Source organism: Mixophyes fleayi, chromosome 1, assembly GCF_038048845.1.
Source record: "Mixophyes fleayi isolate aMixFle1 chromosome 1, aMixFle1.hap1, whole genome shotgun sequence".
NCBI lineage: Eukaryota > Metazoa > Chordata > Amphibia > Anura > Limnodynastidae > Mixophyes > Mixophyes fleayi.
This window is the reverse complement of record NC_134402.1, coordinates 365,908,158-365,929,965: the sequence shown is the minus strand read 5'-3', so window position 1 is coordinate 365,929,965 and position 21,808 is coordinate 365,908,158. Positions and strand designations below refer to the sequence as shown.

The 21,808-nt window shown below is 38.6% G+C and overlaps 1 protein-coding gene across 2 annotated transcripts in view; it reads left to right on the top strand.

Moving 5' to 3' along the window:
• ZNRF3 (zinc and ring finger 3) overlaps window positions 1–19,375 on the top strand; it is a 116,644-nt gene extending 97,269 nt beyond the window's left edge. For both annotated transcript variants that reach the window (XM_075178550.1, XM_075178551.1), the window contains exons 3-9: window positions 8,300–8,374; window positions 9,878–10,009; window positions 10,196–10,306; window positions 13,573–13,740; window positions 14,267–14,369; window positions 14,510–16,111; window positions 18,047–19,375. In XM_075178550.1, coding sequence (XP_075034651.1) covers window positions 8,300–8,374; window positions 9,878–10,009; window positions 10,196–10,306; window positions 13,573–13,740; window positions 14,267–14,369; window positions 14,510–16,111; window positions 18,047–18,078 — 2,223 coding nt within the window. In that variant the 3' untranslated portion in view covers window positions 18,079–19,375. The remainder of the gene's footprint in view (window positions 1–8,299; window positions 8,375–9,877; window positions 10,010–10,195; window positions 10,307–13,572; window positions 13,741–14,266; window positions 14,370–14,509; window positions 16,112–18,046) is intronic.
• Window positions 19,376–21,808: the final 2,433 nt, after the last annotated feature.

Below are 21,808 nucleotides of genomic sequence, written 5' to 3'. Positions count from 1 at the left end.
TGGTAAACCATATACCTGATGCCTGTCTATTTAGTGCTGTAAAGGGAATTAATATACTGTAGTATAATGGCCAATAGTGGGGGCTCCCAAAGTTCCTTATTATATATAGTAGATTATTTTGAGAACCAATTCTTATGGGGACTGAGGAAGATGCCACAGGGACACTTGGGTACAAGAACAATGGCACACTTACAATTGGCGTCCCAGACGAAATGAGTTGAGCACTGTTGGCCTAAAAGATACCTTTGTATTGTGTTGCTCGGGTTTCACTAAACGGCAATAGTGGGACATATGATACAACAGTGCAGAGATCAGGTGCGTGGACTTTTTGTGACGTGCTCGTGTAATCTATATTTGGTATACACAATCATTATTTTGGGTGATTATTTAGTTTCATTTATTTTTATTTGGATGTCTGCAATAGAACATTGCTCATGGTATTTTTTTTTTTAAGAGACCCCACTTTGTGGGGTCTCACAGTGAATGTAGCAGTAGACATGACAAGGACATAAGAGGGGGATGGACAGTAGACAGACATGAGGCAATAGTTAGAGGGGACCCTGGCCATGAGAGCTTACATTCTAGAGTATACATTTTTTTGGAAGCTTTAGAATAATGTAACAATGGTACAACCTGCTTCTTTAAATCTCCACAATACCTGTAGTTGTGAATCCAAAATGATGTGAGGTCGGGAGATTTGATAAACTCAGACTCCAGTGTTAACAAATACACATGCTGTTTTTTGAAGAGACCTTCACTATGCTCAACAGACAAAACATGCTACAACTCAACAATCAATACCGGTTGTAGCTAAACTAGGAATATTATAGCATGCATACAACTCTGCAGTGTTGAAGCAAATGATTTTCTGTTAGATGCTTCATTTAAATTTTCATTCATTGATAACAATTTGTCCCCCATTATATTAAAGCAGTAGCCCCATGAACAAAATGAGGAGTGTGGTTTTGTTTAGTTTTTTTTGACGTAAAAAAATCTTGGTATTTACCATTTTCCTTCATTTATTTCTTCAGGCTGCTATTATTTATTTACATTTCTGCAGGGTCGTGGACTACCGTGGCAACCACAGTCATGTGGCACATGTCTCCTCTGTGTAATGTAAAATCCTTTCCTTCCTCCTCCCCCCACTATCTTCACATGATATATTGAGAGATGTGAGAAAAACAAATAAAACGTCTAGGTTAGGTTGCTGCTTTAATATAATGGGAACAGTTATTGGGATCATTACCCTTATTACATGGCGTTTCCAGTTTAGGAGGAAGAACCTATTTAATTGGGGTCCTTTTCTTCAGCACCTAATAGGACCACTGAACATCTACAATGCAGTACCTGATGTGCAAAGTTGAGCTTAACTTCACAGCATCATTCCACCACTTCAGTTCGGCCATGTAAAGTGATTTTCATAGTTCTAGGGTCAATAGATTCTGTGCTGAGACTGTAAAATCCCGTTAAATCGGCAGAATAAAGTGGCGGTGTGGGACGGAGCAGAGCTCCAAAGCTGCAATCTTAGGCTAAAAGCTCTGAACATTGGAGTTTCCTTTGCGGAGTACGGGCTTCAGATGTGCCTCCTATAGTTCAGGGGGAACACTCTTATATCTTAGGTACAGAGTGGGGGGGGTATATTTATTTTAAAGAACATTTCCTTTAAATGAGAACTCCACTTTTCGTATACAGGCTTTTGAATATGATTTTTTTAATAACATAACAAAAAACTCCGGCACTGTTTGTAACCAAACACTCAGGAACATCAGGTTGTGAAGCATTTATACCATTAATAGCCAACTCATTCCCTAAACATTGCATATTTTCCAGCCACTGGCAAGGATTGCAGTGACCTGGATCCAATTATATATTAAACACCTTTAACATCAATTATTTAATTTGACCCAGTTTATCACTGTTGGAATAAAAGTGATGGAAATAGGAATGTGGTTAAAATGGATCATACTGTTGCCGCCCACTCATCCAGGCAGGATTATAGTTTTATTTGCACTCTTACATGGACTTCCAGCTGTTTTTGGCTCTATTGCAGATATGGTTGACAGTGGTAATTTTCCAACTACATTTTCCTCCATGCCTGGAGTTCCTCTTGATTTCCAAAGGATCATTATCAGTGATGCAATATCAGGCCGATTGCCCAACATTTGCTGTGAGATGGCAGTGTGTGAACACCTTCACAGTTGTTGATTATCTCATTATAATCATTAGATCTGCTTGCGGATAAGTTAAGAAACATAATGTTGATGACAGATAAAGAACAATTGTCCTTCTGGTCTGTCCTTTTAATTTATTAATCTTTTTATATACTAGACAGACATGTGCCTATTTCAAGCTTGTTTAAATCCTTTGTGTTTTTTAAAACTATAATCTGCCATAGAATGTGATTCCTGCTGCCCAGAAATGGTGTAATATGGTTTGGAATGTATGGACACTTGTATCTCCGTTGTGAAATCTTATTCCCGCTCCAACACTTAGGGGTGTATTTACTAAGCAGCGATTTTATTAAAGACGAGACCTGATGGCCTTTGTCTTTAATAAAATTGCCATTTTAAAAAAATTAAGGCAAAATGCTGCTTAGTAAATCTAGCCCCTAGAGCAGGGTTTCCCAAACCCAGTCCTCAGGGTTCCCTAACAGTGCAGGTTTTCCATATCTCCTTGCTGGAGCACAGGTGTATTCATTACTGACTGACACATTGTAACAGATCCACAGGTGGTCCTAATTATGTCACATGTGATCCAGAAAACCTGCACTGTTGGGGAGCACTGAGGACTGGGTTTGGGAAACCCTGCCTTAGAGTGTTAATTGTTTTTGATTGATTTAGAGACTTTTTGATACCCACTCTATACTGTTATGTCTCTATGCTGATAGTAATGGCTGTAAATTAATTTTTTTGTGATTATTGTAAGAAAGCTAGGAGCAAAACAGACTTGGTAATATTGGTTTTATTGCCATTTGTTGTTTTGGTAAAAGATGCAACAATTGGGCATGATCAGACTGGAGGAGAAAAAAACTGTACTTGGCAGCAGAATGTTGAAAAATAGATCAACCACACTTCTTAAGATCCTGCCACTTATCCAAGAAGAGATCAGAATCCAGTTTAGCCACAATTTGTTAAAATGGGGTGAGCCAAGCAGCCGTATCTGAGAAGGTAACATGACTTGACCACCATTTTTTGACTAACATGACCGCACTGGCAGATCATCTCTGACCAACTTCCAACACCATTTACCAACATGTCAATTTCAGGGTTTTTTTCAGGTATGGGGGCATTATGGAACTACCCACTCTGTGTTACTGACACAAATTGCATATTGTAGCATGTGTGGCTAGCAAAATGCTCATCTTTCCCCCATAATAGACTTTGATCTTTTAACAGTGATCAAGAGTAGTCTAGTCTTCTATCCTTGCGTAAAGTTGAGCTCTCTTTCGTCCTCTTACTGTTCATTTTATGGATACATTCAATCTCATACCTCACCAGAGCATCAGTCTTTGTAAGACTGGATCTCTATATAGACTTGTTCTCACACCACCAAGTCTTCCATCTCTGAATAGACTGTTTGACCCATCACCTCTGTGATTGTTTTCTATCCATTGACAGCCTTCATCTTCTGATATGATTCCATCCACTACCATCAGATGGTAACTCACCATACTAGACTTCTGTTCTGGTACATATTGGACTAATTCTAATATGATTCAGTCTGAAGGTATTATAAGGGTCAACCATTTTACTGCTGGTAAACTTCCACCTCTGGTCATACTCTTTCACAGACTCACCCTGTACTTGTTTGTGCTTGTTATAAACCCATTCATAATTAAGAGGCAAAGCGTCTTGTGTGGAAAATTAGTTCAAAAGATTTTTTTTTTCTTTTTCATTGCTCCACCTTTCTTCCCTGGGGCTCCCCTAAAGCCTCAACATGGGCGGATTAGGAGAGAAAGAACTTATTATTAACTACTTCACAACCAGGAGCTTATGTTGGCACGATTGGCAATCATCCATTGAAAACACTGCCCTCACTTACACAATTGTTCTAATGTGTTCTTTGCCTTGGGCCTTTCTGGAAGTTTTTAATATTATTTGTATTTAATAACTGCTAATCTGATTATAGCTGAACGCTCAGAGATAAGGGGAATGGTATGGTGGAGGTCAGAAATAAGAGGGGGGAATGGCATAACATGGAGAGAAACAGAACAGAAGGGAGTGAGAATGAGAGCAGAGGGAGAATAGGAGAACAGAGTAAGAGATTGCATTCCGTGCTGTTTGTGACTTCGCTGCTTTGATCTCCTGCCAAGAGAACCTGCAAGGTCAGAGCCAGCAACTCTACAGTTCCGGATGTGTGAGGCTTGTGGAATGCTGGAGTGCATGTATGAAGTGTGTGTAATGTGTTTGATAGGTGCTTTCAGCAGTAGCACAACTCCAGCAAGACCAGGTCATTTCTTTTGCGTGTAATTTAATGTATGAAAAAGCAACTTTCAAAGGGATTAAAGCAGACATGCCTGGTTGTGAGCGCTCAACCTTTCAAACAGGACTTCATAAACCACATATCGATCATTAATCTCCTGTTTACTCATAAGCTGCAGAATTAGTGGCGCTTTATAAATAGCTGATGATGATGGTGATAAGTTCATCTATGTGAAAAGTCCCCCTCATTATGGGGCCTACTTCTTAAGTAGTGTAATTGAACTAATGTATACTTACAGTCATTCCGACGTAATTTGGAATATTCCTCAAATTTATGAATGTTCTATCGCAGCAGATATCGTGGATATCTGCTCAAAAAACAAAATAGAATGCAAAGCAGCAGTCACCATAAAACAGTATGGTGACTGCTCCCTAACGCAAGCTAGCAAGTTCCGAAAGAGATTTTTTCGGAAACTTGTCATGTTAATGTACGGCAACAGAAGCTGGCGTACATCATCATAAATGAAGACTTCATTTCATTTATGTCCAGCTCTGCTCCGAAGAGCAGAGCTGGATAGCACATGTGCGGAGGGATCATGTGATCCCTCCCTGTCACATGATATAATTTCTACTGTAGGGTCCCTGTGCGGAGGCTCCAGATTTTCGTTCGGGACATGCGCACATGCATTCTAAAGAGGAACGAAGAAAGGAGGAGGAAATCCTGACACGAACGCACTACGAAGAGGACGTGGTAAGTTTTTTGGTTTTTTTTAATCACAGAAACAGCAGTTTATCGGAACTGCTGTTCCTGTGTTTGTTTTTTTAATAAATATGAGAAATAGTTCAATCCTTATCAGTGCGATAAGGATTGAAAACTATTTCTCATTTTTGCCGTTGTTTGTTAAATAGGCCCCTAAGTATCAATACATTGCCCTTTCAAACCTATGCTGGTCCTGGAATCCTTTTTTGTTTAAATTGTATTCTAGGCAGTGAAGTGTTGATGAATATATCTAATTAACAACCATTCTTTTTAATTGAATATGTAAAACAGAAATTGATGCATGTTATGTTATATTTGGAAACAATTGTTCAGACATTTGGTTAAAGATGAATGTTTTCGTTCATTGGGTTTATAAAAGGTTCTGGTTTTCTCTATGTCATCTCTTGTTTAGCTACTGGAAATACAGGACTTCTGTTTGAATGATATCAGAGCCTTTTCATTCATCCTATAGGAAAGTGTGCTCCCACAGATTCAAGGGGTGCATGATCTTGTTAAAGCTGCACTGCCACCTAAGGCAAAGATCTGACTTGTGCGCCCCTTCCCTTGGGCGTAACCCCAGAGGCTGCTATATGCAGTTTTTCATACTGGTGCCACTCACCATTATAAAATGGCTTTGGAGGGTGTGAGTGGAGTGACCAATCACTAGCCTCAAACTGAGTGCATTTTGTGATTCGTCCTCCCGAGCACACCCCCCCCCCCCCCTTCCCCACAACATGGGCTGTAAGAGGAACTTAGGAGCCCCGGACAAAATGTGCTTGCATGTCGCAGCCCAGGGGTTAGTTAGGGGTAGGGGCACGTTTTGTATGATCTTTTTCATAAGTATTTGTGCAGCTTTAAAATGTACTTCAAAATAATAGATGACTGTATTCATAAAGAACAAAACAAATGTTGGAGAATATTTATTAAAAAAAAAAGCAGATGATGTTATCCTATGATAAAAGCAATAACGATGCTCTGTCTGATTTGTTATTTTGACATTTCTTTTTTCTTTTTTGTCCTGTTTTCATTTTTTACTTTCTCTCTGGTTTTAAAAACGCATTTTTGTTTGTTCTTTTCCAACATTGAGCCCATGGGGGACAGATCTAAAAATCCATTTCAATCCGTTTTAACATGCAGTTTTTTACATGTGGCTTAACTTGCACAAAAAGCATAACAATAGACAAAAAAACAAACAAAGCATGAAAAACCATTGTAAAATGTATCATGCTATCAAAACATGTAGTACTTTTTATTTTTTGCAAAAGGGTATCAAAAAGAAGCTAGTTTTAATGGTAAAAATCCCTGTGTGCACATACCCTTCCAGGTATATTCTTACAACTTGTTACATTTATAGACATAAGGGGTGCTAAGCAGTCACACCATTATATCCTGGTTTCCATTGTATTTCAATTTAGAACATTCTTTTTGCAAGCTTGTGTGCAAATAAAATAAGCCGTTTGTTTATTTAATAAAATACAATGAGGTGTTGTCACCCTCCAGTTGTACACTGTCACTGCAACCACATTTTCTGTGCACCCCCAACGCATAAGCTCTCTGACGTCTCATACCACTGGTATTTTTATAATGCGTTTTAAATGGGTTTTTAATAGTGCCATTTTTTTTTTCTTTGCCATTTTTGAGCTTACTGCAAATAAACCCATTGGGAAGCCTACAGCAGTCGCTTATCCGCTGATAAAAACGCATGTCAAACCCGTTTGCGTTTGAGATTAGTTTTTACTAGTTATAGAAACTCAATAAAAACGCTGGTGGGTATGAGGAAGATCATAACAGACTGTTCCATGATTTATTTGTTTCCTTTTGGAATGTTTATTGCAAACTATACTTGTATGACCTCTAGTGGATAAAGGTGGTAACAGCAACTGATGTTTTCTACATTTAGATCTTATACTGTATAAGTATGTTAGTGCATGGATGTGTGTCTGTATATATATATATATATATATATATATATATATATATATATATATATATATATATATATAGTTCTATATAGATAGTCCTATTAATCTTCCACAATTAATGGCATAGAATGAATTTGAAGAGCTGACTTCTGTCAATAAATTGGTTACAAACTTGTTGCAATACCTGTTTTGCTTGAATTTTCGTTTCCTTGTGTATAGTTTATTATAATTGGAATAATGTACCCTGTAATGTAAACTATTAGGATACTTTTAAAAGTGACCAGATTGCTGGCCTTGGCATAACTTTTTGGGGATCGAGGGTGGCTTTAAATGTGTACCATAGGGAAGGAGTGCAGCTACTTATCAGACAGGAAGTTACTCCTGAATAAACTGTGAGGCAATTAACCTCCTGTACTAATGTACTACACGCGTATGATTCACTGCATAGTTCTGTCTACTGATTGTTAAATGCAACAAAAAGGGATGTAGAACCAATGTCTCACTTCCTAATGTTCAGGTTTATAGGTTAGGCACAAGACTGCAGACAGAGTGCTTTGATGTAGAATTCCAAGATCCTTATAACACATGTCAAAGGACTTTGTCCATTGACTTTTCTGCAGCAAGTATCTGGGTAAGAATCGCCTTCTGCTGTCAGAATGCAGCATTTATACAGTTATTTCTGTCTTTCAGTCGGAGGTTGGTGGAGGCACAAGTGAGGGAGGCTCCTGATCTCCTCACAGTTATTACCAACCTGAAACGCTCAGTGACTGACCCATCCTGCTGGGTTGTATCGATGTTGTTGATGTTTTTTAATTAAAACTTATGTATTATAAGGGATAACATACCCCATACAGTAAATTATTAGTGATCTTAGTAGTTGCCTCAGTTACCTGTGTAACAGCACTCCACCCGTGGCCTCATGCTTTTATATGGTTATGGATCTTCTCGATAAGCGTTATCAATATAGAAGCTTAAACCTTGACTCAAACATAATGCTTGTATGAGGTGATCTTATTATATGAGTGTGTTTTGTCTCCACTGACCATTATGTATTCAGAGTGAGTCATGTGACATCACTACTCTCCAAATATAAATGATGACATTCCTCCTTACCACAGATAGGAATATATTTAATAGGCATTTCTACATATATTCGTACCTCTGGCTTTATATTATTTTTTCTCTGTGTGTTTCAGGCAAAACGCGCAGTGCAGAGAGGGGCAACGGCGGTTATATTTGATGTCTCCGATAACCCTGATGCTGTGGAACAGGTATAATTTAATACTGTTAGATGTATGAAACACTGTCTAAAGTAAAGATTATTATGTTTTGTACATCTAGAGTTCACTAGCACAATTCAATGTACACTAATCATATTCCATGTATACGTAGAGTTTATTTTCATATTATTCCTCTATAAATCCTTAGATAATCATGGACATTCTGCACCGATGACCTTCATCCTCTGTGTATCAGTGCAAATGAGAGCTGCAGTATTATTTATTAAGATTTTATGCCTAGATCCTTTGTATTGTTGCGTGTAGAGGAAGCATCGTTGCTGGTGTGGAATCCTCTTGGTGCCCTGTTCGCACAGTATGCAGTCAACCTTTTTTCTGTCTGCCGTATAAGATTGTTTATAGACAGCTCTTATAGCATTGTTATGGCAGTATTTGTACAGGCATATTGCCATCGCCCATGTGGCTTTTATAAGTTATTGACAAAGTGATCTCCCCGATATCAACACCTACCCTTTTTTAGATCATTGCTTTGTCAGAGGTTTCTGTTTTGAAGTTGCACAGAGGCTTTTGAAATAAAGATGTATTATTCTATAGTGTCCTTGCTTTGTGCTAATGCTACCACTAGGGCTTTTATTGTATTGAAAATGTGACTATGGCAGAACCATAGGTGACATAGCTTGTCACTACCTGATGGCCACTTCCCTAGACTTCATCAGTAGCAGGTTGTGACAACTTTTATCGTTTGAGAAACAACCAGTCTATGGCTCAGCAGAAGTTTTTTAATGGAGACTTTATGAAGAAAGGAGGTAAAATATATTGCTCAGCCTAAGCCTGACATTCCACCGAAGCTTCCAAAATACATAAACGTTCACTTATTCTTCATAGTCCTTCTTATTGCTCCTCACTATATGTAAACTCACCTATTTGAATAGAGCATTTCAAACCAGTCAGTCAGACACCAGCTAGACACACACAGTAGGATCTGTTTGGCTAATTTGGTTTCATTTTTGAGTAAATCTGACATAACAGAAAATGTGGCCCCTTAAGTGATTAAAATCAGGTCACATTTAACCCCTTAGATATGTACGGCCCACGGCATGTGTGAGGTAACTGACAGGAAGTAGGAAGTGCACCATGTACTTTTGGTTTATACAAAGCTTAAATGACTGGACCTGTGCAACTTGGACTCACACATAGATAAAAAAATGTCAGGATCCCCATCCCCTGCCCATCCTCAGTGATGCATGATAGAGATGTTGTCCACCTACTCAGTGTTAAAGATGTCATGTCTTCATGCACTGGGACGTGGGACCACTGGATAGATTAGTAAACACGTTTGTTTCATCACCATGATGGGGCAGTTAGGTTCCCAAACACTTCTAGGCGAGTAACAAGCAGTTTAGTTGTTTCAGGTAGTCAGGTGTAGATATATATTAATGTCCTGCAGATTGAAACATTCCAGCTCTGTGATGTAGTAATGTTCCAGAGAGACACGTGCAATCCTTTATCTTAAGACTTCATTTTTTCATCTTGCAGCTGAATCAAGACTTAGAAGACCCACTGAAGAGGCCGGTTGTGTATATGAAAGGCATGGACGCTATTAAACTCATGAACATCGTCAACAAGCAGAAAGGCGCTCGAGCCAGAATCCAGCACCGACCTCCTCGGGTAAGACATGTCAGGCCTCGTGGAGACACGCGTACAGCAGGGACATGTCCTTGGTTATAGGTTGATGTTATCATCGTAATTACTTCATGGTTGCCTAGTGGTGGGCACTGCCACCAACAGGTGGGCACTGCCACCAACAGGTGGGCTAAAATATATCTTACAATGATTGTTTCTTTCTCTTTTCAGCAACCTACTGAATATTTCGACATGGGTATCTTCCTGGCGTTTTTTGTGGTGGTATCACTAGTCTGCCTTATCCTTCTGATCAAGATCAAGCTGAAGCAGAGAAGAAGTCAGGTAAAACTTGGTCTGGAAAGTGATGTAAAGAGGTATAAGGTTTGCCTTGGGCTGTTTTATTCTTTCTATTTAGCTCAAGTGGAAGTATATGGCTAACCCATTGGTGGGACCCAAACCAAACTTGGCAGTCACTCAGTGCTCACTTTGTGTGTTTTTAATTGGCCTCTAATAAATAATAATAACAATACCTCTTTTGATTTGCAATACTCTGTTACTAAAATCTCAATTACTCCATGACAGTGTCTCAATCACTCTCAGGTTCCTTCCTCTTCAGTGCCCCTTGCACCTGAACAGATCTGACAGTCACCTCTTCTGCAGACACTTCTAACCTCTGCCATTTATATTCAGTGCATAGCACCTTCTTATTGCTTTTCTGGATGGTACACAGTCTAGATATCCCAAATACGCAGCCATTCTCATCTCACAGCACCAAGGATCCTTAGGCACATACACAGTTACCAACTCCGCAGTTCAGTGCTCTCCAGGTGGACAGTAGCCATCACTCTGGGGCATTACTTCACTCGGATATGCTCTGTCTACCACCCTCACCACTGTGCTCACTCTACCTCTCCTGGTTTGTTACTGCTCATCTGCAATTGCTGCCAACAGCTAAGAGCACCCACCTGTTCCTTCCTCAGATGCTGTTCAGACCCCTCCACTTACGTTCCATTGCATTGTCAAGTTTGTAGATGGTTATATATGTAGCATCGCTTTAACTGGCAATTAGTAACATAGCTGTACCTGTAATCTCAGTGTTTTGTCAGTGAAAGTATTTATCCACCTTTCCAGTGGTGTAACAGGAGTAATTGTTACCATTAATATGTTATGATTCATTGAAACATAAAAAAATAAAAAGGCACTTTATGCTACGTTAGTTGTTTGCTCAAGAAATCATTGTTTTTAGTTATTCACCTTTACACTCGTCTCTTGTCTCTCCTTTCCTGGTAACACCCCCCTATCCTCCTCTCTACCAATTGTCACTGCCGTACTATGTAAGATACGTCTTGGAAAGATAACCTGCTATTATCGTACTTTATAAATAAAGTTGTTTCCTAACACATTAATGTTCATTTCCTTTGTGTACTTGTTTCTATTTTCCTTTTTCTGTCCTCTGTATACTTGTTTTTAATACATACGTATCATAAGGTTCACTGTTTTTTATTGTAACCCAATGTCTAAGACAATCTTTTACTCATATTAGTATCAAAAATGGAACAAGGGGCGCTGTATCCAACAATATTTAATGATACATTAAAATTGAATTAAAACAAATACATATATTTGTATCCACAGTAAATATAAGTGTAACACATATGCAGAAATAAAACCTATTGGTACCAGATATAATACTAAATGGCATTCACGATATAGAACTCCTTTACTCCTGAGATTATAGACAGCTGGTAATTAAATGTATTTAAATGTGCAGTCAGAATAGATACATAAATTAATTAGATTCAATTATTCCACTTATGGAGATGAGAAAATAATACATGTACATTACTTCATTGTGGAGATTTATCCGGGAATCCGTATAGTTTAGAAGATGTCATATATATTCTCATATAGTTTTCTAGCATGCGGATGGCGCTGCAACAGATTTGAATAGTGAAAACTATTGTATATACATATTTTTTATCATTAGCTTATTTGTCCCATTGTCAGATGCATGCGGCTTGAGTTGGAAACTAAGCAGGATTAGGTGGGGCTGACATCTGGGGGTAAATGTATCAAGCTGAGAGTTTTCCGGCGGGTTTCAGAAACCAATCAGATTTTAGCTATCATTTATTTAGTACATTCTACAAAATAATAGCTAGAATCTGATTGGTTGCTATAGGCAACATCTCCACTTTTCAAACCCGCTGGAAAACTCTCAGCTTGATACATTTGCCCCCTGGATGGGAGACCTCTTTTGACATCAGGTTAAATGTATTATATAATGTTTTATTATTTTTTACCTTTATTTTTCTGATTTGACTTTATACGTTTAGAAATATATTTATGTCCTTTTACAATTTTTTATATGTTGGGATCATGTAGCTCAAGACTCAATTTTCTTTATATCTAAGCGTATATAGTGGTTCATATAGTATTTATATACTGTTTGGCACTAAGTGTTATTTTACACGTCTGCATTGGATGTTTGTTGTATTCGAGTTAATCTGTGATTGCTCTCTGGATACATTTATAGTATCTGTTCTAAATACATTTATGCAGTCTTAATTATACGCTGATTTAAAACACACTAACGATTGGAATCAAAACTTTTCAATTGGCCGGACGATGTCACGTGACGTATGGACCGGCTTTAAATGATTTGTGGATACTCTGGCAGTATTATTACTCTGATGAAACCGTGATTGTCACAGAGAAACGCATCAGGTCATTTCTACTTATTTTACAACTTACAACTATTCTGGACATTCCCCTCCTGTACCCCGGGGTATTCAGCTGGACTCAAGTAAGTGGAGTAGGCAGTTCTCTATTCTATTATCTCCCCTGTGTAGCTTTTTCCGGCCGTGAAGATTGGTGGGATATCTTGTCTAAGACTATGTGTTAACATTGCTGCAGCTAGTCTGCATGCTAAATACAAACCCACCTGGCCGTTGACTGCTTGTGAAAATCGGGAGAGTCTAATATTTCTACATGAAAAATCTGCCTGCTGTCTGTTTATGAGAAAGGACTTCCACTATTCAAATCTGTTGCAGCGTCGTCCGCATGCTAGAAAACTATATGAGAATATATGTGACATCTTCTAAACTATACGGATTCCCGGATAAATCTCCACAATGAAGTAATGTACATGTATTATTTTCTCATCTCCATAAGTGGAATAATTGAATCTAATTCATTCATGTATCTATTCTGACTGCACATTTAAATACATTTAATTACCAGCTGTCTATAATCTCAGGAGTAAAGGAGTTCTATATCGTGAATGCCATTTAGTATTATATCTGGTACCAATAGGTTTTATTTCTGCATATGTGTTACACTTATATTTACTGTGGATACAAATATATGTATTTGTTTTAATTCAATTTTAATGTATCATTAAATATTGTTGGATACAGCGCCCCTTGTTCCATTTTTGATACTTGTGTTTATATTGACAGTTTGGATATCTGTCCTAGGGAGCTGCGGTCCATTACAACATGTCATTAATTTATGATTCATAGCGCCTGAGAAATTTTTGTGTATATATTTTACTCATATTGAATATCTATTGTATATTTTTAATGTGAGTGCTCTTCATTTTTTTTTAGAATTCGATGAACAGAATGGCAGTTCAAGCGTTGGAAAAAATGGAGACTAGAAAATTCAAGGCTAAGGGCAAAATGCCCCGTGAGGGTAGTTGCGGAGGCCTTGATACCCTTAGTAGCAGTTCCACCTCAGACTGTGCCATATGCTTAGAGAAATATATTGATGGAGAGGTAAGATCCTGCACATTGTGTGATTTGATTGGGAAAATCCATATTTGTTCATATTTTTAACCAATCCGTTCTCCTGGCCCATGGAGGTAGGGAATTTGCAACTGAGCTGATCTGGTTGTCTTGTAACTATTGCTAGGAACTGTTAGGCAACCTTGGATGTAATAGAAACCTTTCCCTGCTTGTAACTCTGATGATAGTGTTGGCTCAGATATGGTATCATCACTGTGGATCAAGGCTGATGCTTGTCTAGGCCAATACGTGTTTACATTGATTCCTAATAAATGGAGATGTGGCTTTGTTATACATCTATATGGTGTGTTTCTTTATAGTAAAAGGATAAACTACTCTCAAACGGTAGGTAATGCCTTGTACTTCCTCTCTGGTAACCTAAATATCCTCTGGTGGTCTAAGCTGAGGGCCAGTAATGATCAGTTCTGTGGATCTGCTTGTAAAGACCAAACTCCTATATAGAAATTAAGAGTTCTCATCTTTTTGTTTGATTGTGTTTCTCCCATGTCTTGTCCAGGAGCTGAGAGTCATTCCTTGCACACATCGGTTTCACAAGCGGTGCGTGGACCCCTGGCTATTACAGAACCATACCTGTCCACACTGCAGGCACAATATAATAGGTGAGTGGAACATGTGATAGTTGAGAACATCTTCTGGTGTATCTATTTATTTGATATTTATTTAATCTCCTTCCAGAAACTGAGCTATGTCCGTGGGCTTAAGTATTGTACTACATTTAATTAATGTTCTCTCTCTGCAGAGCAAAAGAAAGGGGGCCATGGGGCCTTGTGTGCGGAGAGTTCAAGCAGCCGTGGCCGCCATCAACAGCAACAGAGAGTCATCCTCCCTGTCCATTACCCAGGCCGGGTGCAACGCACTGGACCCATTGCTGCATATCCAACTCGCACCAGCATGGGCCCGCATGGTAATCCCATCACTGTACTCACTGTGGAGCGGCCTGTGGAGCCTGAGTTATATCCTGCTCGGACCCCTGCTTTTCTAACAGGATACCGGCCTGTATCGCTAGACCAGCCTTCTTCAGGCCATCATTGTGACCTGGAGCATCCTCCTTATCCAGCCCCACAAGCTGGTCATGGCTTCCGGCGTTCCAAGTACAGCGGGAGAGGTTTTAATACTGCCACTTGTTACTCTCAATATGAAACTATGTACCAGCATTACTACTTCCAGGGTCTAAGCTACCCGCACCACCAGGAAACAGCAGGTGGCAGTCAGACATCCAGAGGAGTGGAAAAGGGCCTGAACCATCCCTTTCAGTCCGGTTCTAGTTTGCTATATCAGCCTGCACCTGCCATGATGCACATGGCTCCACCTTCAGCTGGTGGGAGCTGCTTCCTTCACAGCCAGCACCAGCATCGCTCAGTATGCAGTGGCTACTTAGCTGATGTTCCCTGCAGTGACAGTAGTTCCAGCTCCAGTACAAGCTCGGCACAGGGACATGCATCATCTAGTGACTCCATGCTGGATTGCACAGAGGCTAGCAACCAGGGAGTATATGGCAGCTGCTCCACCTTTCGAAGCTCTCTTAGTAGTGACTTTGACCCATATGTATACAGGAGTTGCAGCCCTGCCAGGACTGGAGCAGGGGATGCTACAGGTTGTGGGGGGGAGGCTGGAACAGGACCTGGGAGAGGAAGGGTGGACTGCAGACCTCACGAGACCTTCCCAAATTCTTCCTCCCGGGATCGCCTGTCCAACTGCAGCTTAGAGATGAATTACAGTAGCAATTCATCCCTGGAGCGCCGAGGGGCGGCTATGGTCTCTGGGTTAGTTCCAGATGCCTCTAGCTCCATATCACAAGGGGGTGGAAGAGACAGGCGGGGACCTGAAAAGGGGTGTCCCTGTTGCTTTCAGAGGCCTACTGTGGATCCCAGTCCAGAATGCACAAACTTGTACATGGGTCCAGAGCCCTTGCAAGGAACTGCTGCGCCCTCCAATGGAGGCTTGTACAGTGTTACCTCCAGCCTTTTACACCGGACAGAGCCTGGGACAGTACTGGGCCTCTCTGCCCGGCCCTGCTGCCTCTTTGAGGAGAGTCATGGAAGTTGCTATGCTGAGGACTATGCAGTCAGCATTCAGTATGTTCTGGCAGAGGCGGCTGCGGCAGCAGCTGCTGCGGCAGTAGCTGGATGTGAGGCTGGTCAGCCAATCCCCATCATTCCCGAGGATCAAGGCTGCGAGGGTGGCCTAGACTGTGCGGGACATGTCTCCTGGGAGATGGAAGGAGATGAAGGGGATGAGGAGGAGGTACTGTACTGCCAAGAAGGACCTTGCTGTATGTTGGCAGAGGAGACACGTGCCCTATGTCGAAACACTGGGTCAGAGGGAGCTGAAAATCTGTCAGGTAACAATATATGAGTATGAATGAAAAATAATTTATCACAATAACTCCCAAAGAAAAATCTTCTGTGAACAGAACAAACTGTTGCATTAAGAAGTCATCCAAAGTCAGACATATATCATAGCCTTGTCTCCATAGGTTTAAGTATGCCAGTGTATAGATTATATCAGCAAGTGCCACGTGTAAACCTTATTCCGCGTGAATGTTTTCTCTCCCCAAAATGAGATTTGTTTTAAGCTAAATTATCTAGTGCTATAATGACATTAGAAAGTACCACATTAAGTATCATCCTCGTATTGATTCATCTGTTTCCAGCCGTACTAGATCTAACATGAACATGTATGTATGTATGTATGTATGTGTGTATGTATGTACATGTAGTCTTATAGTATTTTTCAATTTCTCTTGTGTTTTATGGCTAAAGAACAAATGTTCTTGTGGATATTTATACTACCAAAAGCTTCTCAATGGTGTTAAACAGTTCTGCTCCCATTTTTATTTTTCAACTGCACTTAATCTGAATTAACTGATATTAAATAATAACTTTTAACGTCAGTGATTCTAGTCCAGTTTATTGCAATTGGAAAACATCACATGGTTGAAAAGGGTAATTTTGGAAACTCCGTTACACTATATGAGCAAATAGCTTGGTCTAGCACATTATAAGCAGTTTATACTCCAGTTATATACAGAAAGGAGGATGTGCACATAACTGACCATCCACTTCTATTAGCCACAGTTTTAAAAGCTTTTCATATATTACAAAATAACATTCCTACAGTTAACATTAAAACATAAATAGATCCTTAATTTTTATTTGTCTGTTTCCTTTTAGACAAGTAGATATATGTAGGAACACACAGGTGTTGCATTCCCTTATTGTGGCCTTGTTTCTACTGCTTTAACCCTAAAGAACTTGTGTTAGACCAGGTTAATCTCATTCATTTTACAATTTAATTTACAACTTAATTGATTGTTTCGTATGTGAGCTAATTCATCCCTCTATCCCTCTATTCCTTTATTCAAGGGCACAAACCATACTTAAACGATTAGTTACACGTTTAAACTATATGTCTGTATATTCCGTTTAGTGTGTGTTTAATTTGTTGTCATGTGGAGAAGCTAATATAATTCAAATAGCAAATTGTCATGAGGATATTTTTTTATCAATATCCAATGAAAAGCTTCACACACAAATATATAATCATGCTTGCCTACTCTCCTGGAATTTCCGGGACTGTCCCGAATTTTGGGAAGTCCTCCCTAACTCCTGAAAGAGTTGGCACCCTCCGGGCATTGGCGGGAGTAATGATACCATTTGTGTATTCAGGCCCGTGAATCTTGGCATTACATAGCAGGGGGCGGGCCACGGTTATGCAATGGCATCACCACTCCTCCCTTTCCTTTTATCCACACCTTGGGCCTGATTCATTAAGGATCTTAACTTGAGAAACTTCTTATTTCAGTCTCCTGGACAAAACCATGTTACAATGCAAGGGGTGCAACTTAGTATTCTGTTTTGCACATAAGTTAAATTCTGCCTGTTTTTTCATGTAGCACACAAATATCAACTTTAAATGTCAGTGTACAAATAAGCTATCAAGTATTTGTGTGCTACATGAAAAAACAGTCAGTATTTAACTTATGTGCAAAACAGAATACTAATTTGCACCCCTTGCATTGTAACATGTTTTTGTCCAGGAGACTGAAATAAGAAGAAGTTTCTCAAGTTAAGATCCTTAATGAATCAGGCCCCTTATCTTCAACTTTAAGCTACAATTATCATTATTGCAAGCTAAAAAACACCCAGAAGTCAGGTAAAAGTGGTATCTATCTTTTGGGGGTATTAAGCTTGTTATGTCCAAAGGTATAAGGAGTATGCTGTATAACAGGTAGTTTTTAAGCAACATTTATATTCCCATTTTGTATCCCACACAGGCCGGGACTGCCAACCAACAGACAAAGACTGAGCACTGTGGATACAAACCTTTAGGACTAGAACGACACTTGTGGAATCTTGTTTGAACTTACTAAAAGAAGAAGAAAAAAAAAATCATTTTTTTTTAATTTTTTTTTATGGGTTTTAACAAAAGTTGGACGTAAAACTCGCAGTGATTTTGTACTCGCCACACATTACAACCACTTTTACCTGCTTTTATTCCCTGGACTCAACAATTGGAGAATCTGTGTTATCTGTTTTTAGGTTTTTTTTATCATTTATTTTATAAATATATATAAATATATAAATATATATAAATATATATTATTTTTGGTTGCTGTTTTAGAACTTATTTTTTTTCTTGTGAGTTTGTACATGCACAAGAACTGTCTTTTCCTGATGAAAAAGAGATATATATATTTTTTCAGTAAAATAAACAAGAAAATATTAATATTATTTTTATCTGTTGGCTATGATGCCAGGAAAAAAAAAAACTAAAAAGAGTGATCAGGGGTTAACTTTGTTTTTATCTGCCTCTTTAAATGACAAACTATTTTGTATTTAAGTTGAGCCTTTGCTAAACAATGTTCTTATTTGTATTCTGTATAGCTGCAGTTTATATTTATGGTGAATTCATGGTAATGATCATAAGCTAAAACCACCTTTATGTTACAGTGATATATATATTTTTTTTTTACATGAATATATTTGTGCAAAGCAAATATATGTTTTAAATTTTTTGTATTTCATGCCATATTTCTAGAAAAGGGGTGTATTTATAGTAAATCAGCTTATACTCACAGGCGACGTTGTTAGCAGCCCAGGATGCACTCGTTAACATCACACGGTGGAGGCAGCCTTTTGATTGGTTGGCCAGTATTCATGAATGCAGACTGTCAATTCACTTTGTGCCCTAGTGATGTCACTAGCTCCTAGTGAATTCATAGGTGTTATTATCATGAATATTGGTTTGACGCGCTCAACGGCTGATCCCCCTGTGTATAGGCAAACGGGTACAGTTTAATCTGGGCTGAAATATTGATTATTTTTTATTTTTTTATTTTAATTATTTAGGTTTGGTCATTTGGGCCTGTGAGTGCAATATCACTAAATTAGACTGATCTCCAGGCCTTCAACTTGATTATCACAATTATCAATACCTAATGTCTTAAGTAGAGATTATAGTTTAAAATATTGTGGCAAATATCAAATTGGATATGAAGACTCTGTGAGGATAGCATTGTTCTGTGACCAATAGAAAGATAATTCTGTAGTCACCCAAATGAAGCAGAACATCTAGCCCCTCACGACTTATAATAATTAGAATGCAGCATTAGAATGCAGCAAGTCACTAATGATTGACACACTAAAGGGACTCATACCTCTGTGTTATCACTTCATCCCAGTGGTTCGATATGCAGAATATTGGACCATAAAATCGCTGTCTGTATGGTGTGTAAGATAGATCACTCTATTTTAAATGAGTAATAGCAATAAACCTTAATTACTAGTATGTTAATGCACATCCTAGGCACTTATTGATACAGTTCACCGTAGTTACATTAAAAAAACATAGATTCATTTGATGGTACTCGTATCTCACGGGGTGGCTGATTAGGTGTAGCCATGATTTTTATTTATTTAAGCTAGATTGCTGAGAAGATATGTAATTAGGACAAAGATGCTTTGCTCTGTTTGACTGTTTACAATCAAAGATAATATAAAAAAAAAGTGTATCTACAAGCAACCTCTAAATATGTATATTTAGAGACAGTGTTACTTTTTCCTGTAGTGTTGGTAATTCTGCCAAAACTTTCCTTATGAATTTTGTTTATTAGTAAAAACTCCATTCCCTCCCCCAAGTAATATTGCCCCCCCCCAGTCTTTCCGTGTACTGAATCGTTGATTCCAGCATTTAAGCTGGGATTTCCAATTTTAGTGGTTGGGGGTAGATACACTGAAACTAACATGGAGAACAACATAACATGATGTGCAGTTGGCATGGACTATTAAAGATAGCAATATACCATCATTGTTTCATTCTGTCATATATAATATTATATATATATTTAAAACCGTTCTCATATTGAGGACTCTTGTGGTGTCTTGAATTCATTCAGAGTCTGTGCCACACATGTTCAGACGTGATTGCTTCCGATTCTACCTATTGAAAATTTTACTTTGCAATTTTAAAATAAAATACTAATTTTGAAACAAAAAAAAAAGGAGACTACATTAGCTCAAATCCATATTCATTAAAAGCTGGAATGCATATTTTGATACTTACAGCAATTTATAGCTTTAATACTTTCGCTTAAAACAATCCATTCAAGCTGAAGTGAAAATTTATTAGATTTTTGGGGGTAAATGTATCAAGTTTTCCGGTGGGTTTGAAAAGTGGAGATGTTGCCTATAGCAACCAATCAGATTCTAGCTGTCATTTTGTAGAATGTACTAAATAAATGATAGCTAGAATCTGATTGGTTTTTCAAACCTGCCGGAAAACTCAGCTTGATACATTTACCCCTTGGTGTTGAAAATGGAGAGACACATTTGAGCTTTGTCCCTTAGTGATGTCACTTAAGTAATATTCATGACAACACAGTAAATTCATTTAGTCTCACACAAAATGGCTGCTTTCAAAACATGTAGGTGAGACGTACACTTTAATGAACCGGCCTGTTCATGCTGTCTCTAGTCTCAAGCTCTCAGATATCTTATGTTAAGGTAAACAGATATCTTGTGTACTGACTTTTTACTGATTGAATTTGTCAGCTTGAATGGAATATTACAAGCGCTGGTATACAAGCTGGACTGCTGCAGTATTGACCTATAGCCAAGTATTCATATTGGAGCGATGTTATAATAATGATTTGTTTTTATAATGATTAATGTTTTTCAACTTGCAGTTTACAAGGAGAGCAGGAGGTGTCAGTATAGGGCTGTTGTCTGGTTAAAGAGGCAGAAAAATTTTAAAAGTTAACTCAATTCATTGTTGTTAATACTACTGTAGGAAAAGAAACCTTTCAGACAGCTGTTTTTGAGGAAACTGGTCTGTAATGAGCTCAGGGTAACACCTGCCTTAGGTAAAGATATGTGACAATTTGGGGAATTTTCAAGCTAATTTTTGGATTGGATACTTGTTTGCTCTGATGTGTGTTACGTGTCCCAGAGAATTTTAAAACCACAGTGCTGAATACAGTGGGATTTGTTTATGATCATTTGTACTAATCTAAAGCCTGCATATTAATTACCAGAATTTAATTTAAATGTCTAATTGCGTAATTTTGACGGTGCTTCTAGAGACCAGCATTGCCTTACTGGTCTCGCTTGCACTGAAAGAGACGATGCTGCTAACATAGTTTGTTTCCTGTAGGGCAAGGCACAGTATGTGTTGGAATATGTGTTACATACCTCCAAACATTCCCCATGTAGAGATCAGGACATTTTAGGCCGTGCCCCGATCTGCCAAAACCATGCCCTCTCTGCCCAGACTATGCCCCTAAATTGCAGAACTCTGAACTTTTTAGTTGCATAAATCGGGACACTCCCACTAAATCATGTAAACAAATGTGGTAATATATTGTCTAACTTATGTTATTACTGGTGTGTATAGCGACCTTCAATATTCACTGCAATATCTTTTGGCTTCTTTAATTTATGGCTTATTACAGCTGATAGCTGCTAATAACCAATCAGAAAGCCCCATTTTAAATATTGACACCATATTCCTGCCCATCTCAAGTGCCTTGTGTACAATA